This window comes from Lolium perenne, chromosome 2 (genome assembly GCF_019359855.2).
Source record: "Lolium perenne isolate Kyuss_39 chromosome 2, Kyuss_2.0, whole genome shotgun sequence".
NCBI lineage: Eukaryota > Viridiplantae > Streptophyta > Magnoliopsida > Poales > Poaceae > Lolium > Lolium perenne.
The window spans coordinates 248,229,354-248,237,381 of NC_067245.2; the positions used below are offsets into that span (position 1 = coordinate 248,229,354).

The 8,028-nt window shown below is 46.7% G+C and overlaps 1 protein-coding gene across 1 annotated transcript; it reads right to left on the minus strand.

Annotated features, from left to right (window-relative positions):
- On the minus strand, nt 1-4,763 carry LOC127335534 (E3 ubiquitin-protein ligase WAV3). Its single transcript, XM_051362200.2, has 2 exons — nt 4,257-4,763; nt 1-2,181 (listed from the first exon to the last, which is right to left on the minus strand). The coding sequence occupies exons 1-2, from the start codon at nt 4,503-4,505 to the stop codon at nt 310-312; spliced, it is 2,121 nt and encodes a 706-aa protein (XP_051218160.1). The 5' UTR covers nt 4,506-4,763; the 3' UTR covers nt 1-309.
- Between the last annotated feature and the right edge of the window lie 3,265 nt (nt 4,764-8,028).

An 8,028-nucleotide genomic window follows, 5' to 3' on the forward strand; every position in this document is an offset into this window, starting at 1 on the left:
TGAAATAACATCACCAAAGATCAACTAAAGAATTTAAGATACAAGTTGAAAAAATGTTAGGTTACCAGACTATATACAATTCCAACCTTCTTATTTCTTACAGGAGAGGGTAATGTCCCAGTATGTACCCGGTATTCACTACCCAGCTCAGTTTCTTCGGTATAAACCCACTACAACTCATAATATAACCAAGTAAGCATAAAAATCGGCAGGTAGTATGTACCAACAATCAAGCTAATAGCTACAATGAAAGGTAAGACGAAATCCTTATCCATTGTCAGCACATTTGGTTGCCAAGACAATGGTCAGCTACCTTCCCGACGACCTGGCTGGCCGGACTTGTGGCCTTTGGCCCTGAGGCAAAGGGATATAGCTCTGAGAATGCTGTAGCATCTCAACCATGGATGGTGTCTGATAGGAGTGAACGACAGTGCTGCTATCTGTCGAGTCTCCGCGTGTTGTCGCTCGCTGCCAAGAATGTGAACTCAGTCCAGATAGCATGTACGCCCTCCCTGAAGCTTCATAGAGCTGGCGGCTTGCCATCCTCTCCTGCATCTCCCTCAGTTCTGCATCAAGGGCCATGGATAGACGGTCCCCACTCTGGCTTGCAAAAGACTCCGATAATCTCCTCCGGCAGTCCTCGAGAATGGTCACAGCCTCAGAGAGAGCACCCCTCTCTGCGGCAGACCGTGCAGATTCAATAGACTCAGCTGCTTGTATACGGTTCCTCTCGCGATCAACCTCAATGGATACAGCTTCAGATATGGTTGATGTCGTCCTGTTGATTTTTACCTCATCGCCTTGAAACTTGATGGTCTCATTTGTTACTAGATCCTTGTATGAACAAGCAACCTTTAACAGCGAGGTCTCTTCATGACACTGTGGGATGTTCACAGACAGCAGTATGTCTCTCTCCTCATCAGCGTACAGATGGCCAATATCAACTGAACAACTCCGTCCATCTCTTGTCACCTTGCTTGGGTAGCTACCAGATTTGATGGAACAGAGTTGAACACCAGGATGAACGCACTCCATGTTAAGTCGCATCTCCTGTACGACAACACTAAGAAGACCACCGATACATTGAGCAAATGCATCTTGCATCACGCCTTCATCTTCGATGAAGGAAAATGTGCCACCAGAAGCTTCAGCAATTGAATGCAAGGAGTCTGAATCATGGTCTGCTCCAAATCCAAAAGCATGAATAGGCAACATCCGGCGTGCATCATTAAGAATAGATGGTGGGACAAGTGATCCATAATCTGCAGAGCCCCCTCGAACATTTGAGGAAACACTGTAGGTATCTTGCCCATCAGACAGAAGAATGATACTGCACACTGAGTTCTTATAGCTGCGATCCTCAATCACCTTTGTAGCTTTCTTGAGTCCATCAGCAATGTTTGTACCACCACCAGCACCAAGCGAGTTAATGGCCTGCAGAGCCTGCTGCCTGCCATGATGCGTCATTCGTTGAAGGTGGAAAAGCCTTCGAGCAGCAGATGAGAAAGCAATCACAGAAAGGCGATCTGACGGGCCAAGGTGTTGAACAACAAAACCCATTGCCCGCTTTAGCAGCGCCAGCTTGGTGCCTGCCATACTTCCACTAACATCAATCACAGTGACAAGATCAACAGGAGCACGGCGGTTTGGGGGGCGAACTGAGCTTTCATTGACCAAACTGCCAGTGACCTGGACTGAACTAGCACTGGGGGCTTTCAAATGGATCAGAACAGAAAATCCATCTTGAGATGATGACTGTGGAATGGATGAGAATTCTGGATACGTGCTGATCTCTGCAGTCTTAGTAGACCGAAAGTTAAGATTGTCAAAAGCTTCTGCCTGCTGTAACGGTTCATCATCATTGAAGTCTGTTGGCTCAGAAGTATGTAAGCGGCGAGCTCCTCGCTGGCGGTTTGGAACTTGGTGGAGAAGAGCCACATAGGCATCTTGCTGGGGCAATTGGGCTTGATTAATTCCAACTCTTCCTTGAGGAACGTTCAAAGAAAGTGACCGATTCAAGGGTATCTCTTTCCACTTTGCCCGACAGACTGGACAGACATGATTCCCATGTTTCACATTAGATGCGATACAGTGAAAATGGAACTTGTGAGAGCATTCAGCAGTGAACAAGGCTTGACCATGGCCAGATCTCATAGAGTCAAAGCATATTGCACATTTCCTCTGTTGAAGTACAAAAAAACAGATATCAATATAATTATACTGAATTTTGCAAAACCAATTCAGAAATAAACAGCTTCTTAAAGGGCACATATATATGTGTTCTGAAAGACTAGGCGAAGCATATCTCTATCCCTTATGCACCTTACAGTTTTCCTCTTTATCTAGGTCATCTAACTTTAACTGGTGAAGTTCAGCACAGAATTAAATCATGCTTATATCATTGTGGAATCATCCTGATTATCCAACTTTAACAGATTAGTTGATATCACAAATACGAAAGTGCAAAGAACAACAAAAGAGGGGCTCTGTTTTAAAAGGTAAGTGTATGTTTTGATGAACTGACCAAAGGACAAGGTGACACCTGTCTCCACTGAACTAGCATGTGTCACTTTTTTACTACAAGTCCTACACCTACGGAGTGAAATGAAATGGATGGAAATGGGTCTTATCAGTTTTGTTTCCATATTATGTAGCTGTAGCAGAAAGCAAGAAAGGGAATAGTGCCCGAAACACGTTCGTAGCAGTAGTGAATACTGAATGGACACAGATGTATGCGACAACACAAAACCCCCTTGAACCATGCAGAGAACACAGCAAAACAAACTATAGCTCACTTTGCCAAGTGATTGTAGAAAATTTCACATACACATATATCAAGAAAATATGTTCATGTCAAAGTATATAAGATATTATTGAAGTGATTCAGCACAAGTATAGGAGTTATGAGGAGGTCCTTTCGCTAGGTCACTATGTGGAAGGCACGTACTTACGTATGCGGAAAATCCGGTACCGCTTCCGTTTTGGCGGAAACTGTTATTTCAATTGAGTTCCTTTTCCGGGGCCAAAGTTTCCGCTTCCATTCTAAACTCTCCGTCTCTGTTTCCGGAAAAGGCTGTTTGTTTCCGTCTTTGCTCGCAATGGACAAAATAATCCGTTCTGCTCTTATACCAACACTACTACAGTAGTTTATAGCTCACTTTATCCAATTACCATACTACTATATCTCAAGTCTTCGTTATCTAGCTTCAAAACAAAAATGCAAGTTCACAGTCCAATTTAGCTAGCATTAACCTGTTGTACACATGTTTTATTTGTCAAACGGAAAGTTGGTGAGCGCAGCACACAACAGAATGTCAACTAAATGAGGCGACGATCCCCGTGAGGTTGCTTGTTGAACCGGTGCACATACCGTCAAACCAAGCATGCGGTTGGCGGTCAAAGGCATGCTCACCACACGAAAACAATATGAAGGAGAAGAAGCCATTTCATCAATTTGCATGCCTCTTGCGCAGATGCAGTGGATAGCGCAAGCATTGCTGGTGTCAACAAGTTGGAACCTTCGCCATAAAGAAGGAAAGCTGGTGGTGGAGTGGGGATTGCTACACGTGACCGCGCCACGGGCAGGTGATGAGCAAAGGAGGCAGACTTTTGGCTGTCCTTCTCAGGGGAGGGGGCAAGTGGAATTCATTAATAGTGGAAGTGGGCCGCGTTAAGCTATCCTCCAAGTCAAATATAGATTGGTAGATTAAAAGGTTATTATTAAGCAGATCACAGCTAGCATACTACTGTGTCCTGATGGAGAAGTTGGGGTGTCTGCTATCTGATGCCGAGGGCAAGAAGTAACTGGTCCAGGGCCGCAACAGGTCAGAAAATGAAGCACATGTATGGTACTGGTTTGGAAGGGACGCACAGGACAACGACGACGGTAATCACAAGGAGAATGGCCGGCTTCCACGGTCTGCGCTCAAAAGTCAGAACGAACGAACTACAGGGGATATCCACATAAGAAATATCTTAAGCATGCAGAGTATCATCATCTAAATGAATATTAAACGGGTCGATTTCGAAAGAAAAAAAAAATCTTAGACAGGGTCAAGGGAACCCGAAATTCGCACGGAAGCACAGCTAATCCGCTGTATATTATTAACATCTCAGATCAAAATCACTGAAAATGCAGAGCTCCCAAAGATTACCGATCAAACCGAAATTCCGCACCCTCGTTTTTGAATCAGAAACACAGACGCGATAATTACTGAGAGAAACGCTCGTATACGGGGATCGACCGACGGGCTCACCTTGGAGGAGGACCTGCTCCCGGACTTGGACCTCCGCAGCGCGGCCGCCGCCGCCGGGTCGTCCTTGGCCGACCCCGCCACCGAAACGGCCGACTCGCTCCGACAGCCGCCCGCGAACGACGACGACGAGGACCCGTGCCGGCGCTCGCTGTTGGCGGCGCCGCCGTCGTCGTCGCCGGCCACCGCGGGGGCGTGCACGCAGAGGCGGAGGGCCAGCGCCCTCTTGGCCTTCCTCCACGCGCTCTCCATTCGCCTGCCGCTTCCGAAAACGCACGCGCGCGCGCCTCGGTGCTCGATTCTCAGGCCCAGAGCGAGACCGACCCAGCTCTCTGCTCGTGGTCTTATACTGCTGCCGCCGCCGGCATGCGGTGCGTGGGGTTGGAATCGGAGGGGAGGCGGCACGACATTGGCGACTGGATGGAGGTGGAGCGTTTGGGTGCGGCTCCTTCTCCTTGTGGTTTGACTCGCGGAAGGAGGAGGAGGATGGAAACGTGCAAAGGATACCAACAGGACACCCACAAGGTCGCACGGGCTTTAAATCTCTAGCAAGCGACGGGGGTAACAGTTACTACTCCAACTTGCAGAGACGGCGGCAGAGGTCGCTTAACTGGGGGCGGTGGCAGCGGGCGCGGTGCACTGTATTGTGGGCCCTGTTTGCCAATGTTGGCAGCTTGCGAAAAAAATGCCCAAGAAATACTCCCTCACTTTAATCTAATAAAACACTCTCTCAAATATAATGGATTCCATATTACATCAGTTTCCGAAATTAATAGGTTTTGTAAGGTTTGGTCAATATTATGGAAAAAATTAATTTTGACAATAATGAATTATATAAGTAGGGATGAAAATGGAGCAAAAAAAATTTATGACTTCTACGCGGCAAAACGAAAACTGGCCGGAAATACGGAAACAGAAATAGAATTATGCAAAACCCGAAATAGAATTTTCTTTATTGCAGAAACAGAAATGGAACGGCAGTTGAGAACCAACCTGAGGTTGGATGGTTAGGAAGATGGTTGTATCCCCAACCCACCAGAGTTCAAACCCCAGGTTTGACATATGTGTGTCTCATAAAGAGAAATATTCATTCAATGGGAGGCGACGTTCCCGTCTACAGCGAGACGCCTGAAGTGACTTCGTCAATTTGAAGATCCAATCCGCCAGCTCAGTCCTCCGGAGATGCTCATAGGGGTAGGGTGTGCGTGTGTGCATTCATACCGGTGAGTGTATACGTGTGTATGTGAGCGTCTACGTTTGTACCGTGTTTCTCAACAACAAAAACAGAACTGCGTTTTCTGGTGACGTGAAATTTCTGTTTCATGATATATGGAATTTCTGTTTTAGGGGTGATGTGCATAGCCCAATACAAATCATTAGGGGCGCGTTTGGTAGGCTGCATGCCACTTGGCTCGCATCGGACAGCAATTTTCGATCCATTTGGTTGCCTAGACCGCGTCGTGTTCTTACAGGAACCAGTTCTCAAAGTAGTGTCGGACCAGGCCCTAGAGAAACGCCCGGAATGGTAACGGTGCAGGCAAATCTCGTATGCAACCCATGCAAAAGGGAATCTTTCGATGCAACTTGTGCATGTGGTCCTGCTTACGCTCACTCTCCCTTACACTACTCCACACACACTCTCCTCAAATTAACACAAACATAGTCTGAATCGAAATAAGTTGTACATAAAAAAGATGCGTGTTGATGATAGGAATGAATTCCCATAATCGGTTTCGAGTTTCGTCAGTCGTAAATCGTCAATTTCGTGTATGAAGTTTGAGCGAATTTTGCCAAATTCGTCGCACACGCTCAACCGTTTGAAATTTCCTTTGAGGGGTGGGTTCACCTCACCATTCCGCATGACTTTCATGTTGAAAGGTTTTTGTTTTGGTGGACATAGACGGATAAATAAATGACTCGCTAATATACTATAATGTGTACGTATGTGTGAGTATAATTTGGAGTACTTTTGCTCAACTTCTCGCTTGCCATCTTCATAGACGGTGACGTGGTGATGATATTGGAGAAGTGAGGTGATAATCCATGGTGGTGGCGGCATGGTGATGTTCATCTTCGTGGTCGACGACGTGGTGATACTTGTGACCGGCGTGACCGACGGTGTCATGGTGGTATTCAGCTTCGTCATCGGCGACATGGTTATGCTTGTGATGGGCGTGAACGGTGGTGTCATGGTGGTGTTTGTCTTCGTGGTCGGCGACGTGGTGATGCTTGTGACCGGCGTGAACGGTGGTGTCATGGTGGTGTTTGTCTTCGTGGTCGGCGACGTGGTGATGCTTGTGGCCGGCGTGACCGACGGTGTCATGGTGATCTCGTCTTCGTGGTCGACGACATGGTGATGCTTGTGGCCGGTGTCACTGACTGCATCATGGTTGTCTTCGTCCTCGTGGTTGGCGAGGTGGTGATGCTTCTGGATGGCGTGAACGACTGTGCCATGGTGGTCTTCATCTACGTGGTCGGCGACGTACCCATGCTTGTGACCGGCGTGACCAACAATGTTATGGTGGTCTTCATCTTCGTGGTTGGCGACGTGCTCATGCTTGTGACCAGCGTGACCGGTGGTGTCATGGTGCTCTTCGTCTTCGTGGTCGGCGGCGTAGTGGTTTTGACTGGCGTGACGGCGGTGACATGGTGGTGTCTGCCTTCGTGATCGTTGACGTGCCAAAGAGGTGAGAGGTAAGGTCACCATGAGGATAAGTGGTGAGCCTTAAGTTGGGTTCGTATGAAACCAAACAGACTGAGCCATTCGTTTCTGTTGGGCCAAAAAAATATGCACATGCTGTCAAACGAGTGACGTTTTCTGGCCCATGTCCCGTACTGAACGCGCAGGGCTCCCATCTCGCTGGCGCAGTCATGTAAGAAATTGGACCAGCCTATAGACGGCTTGGTCAAGCCAAACTTCCAAAACGGGTCATCTCAAACCTAGCATGTATGTAATCCCTTTCACGCATTTGAGGAGGCTCCCACGATTCAACTTTTCCACTATTCGGTAGTAAACCGAGCAGAGTTAGGAAGAAACTTTGTTTGTTTGCTTGATGTGTTGCACGAATCAAAGGTTCTCTTCGTTCCGACGAACATTTGCATCGTTTCGTGTCCACACTGTATTGTATTGGGCATGTATATGTTCTTCCGTTTTTGTTTCCGAGGTTATGTGTTTGTTTTTGTGCTTTTGTCCGTTCCGACGGCCGTATATGTTCTTCCGTTTTTGTTTCCGAGATTATGTGTTTGCTTTTGTGCTTTTGTCCGTTCCGGCTCCGTTTGGTATGAAGATATAACATACAAAAAAAATTAAGATGGCTACTGACTATAATCAGTATTAACTATTCCCTCCGTTCCATGAAGATTGTCTGAGGTTTGTCAAAAATTTAGATATATTCAGACAATCTTAGTGAGATGAAGAGAGCATACATGTTAGATTTTACTTTTTGCATTTTGGTTTAACATTGACTTCCACACGATAAATTGTCTACCACATGCGGTTTTGTCTACGTTTGGTGAAGCCGCCGGCAACACATGTGCCATACATGTCTTTTAAAATATGTACGTTACACGAAGTTAGAGAAATATACACGTGACTACGGGAGGTCCAATCACTACCTGCATCAACCATTATTCGATCAAGAATTACGAAATTTGACTAAATTAAATATCTTCGGATGTCTTAGGATGGAACATTCCTCCTTATAAACCACCCTGGAAAATCATCCATTCAGCGTGCACTTTCCCCTCCAACCCTCTCTCTCCGCCCCCGTCCTCT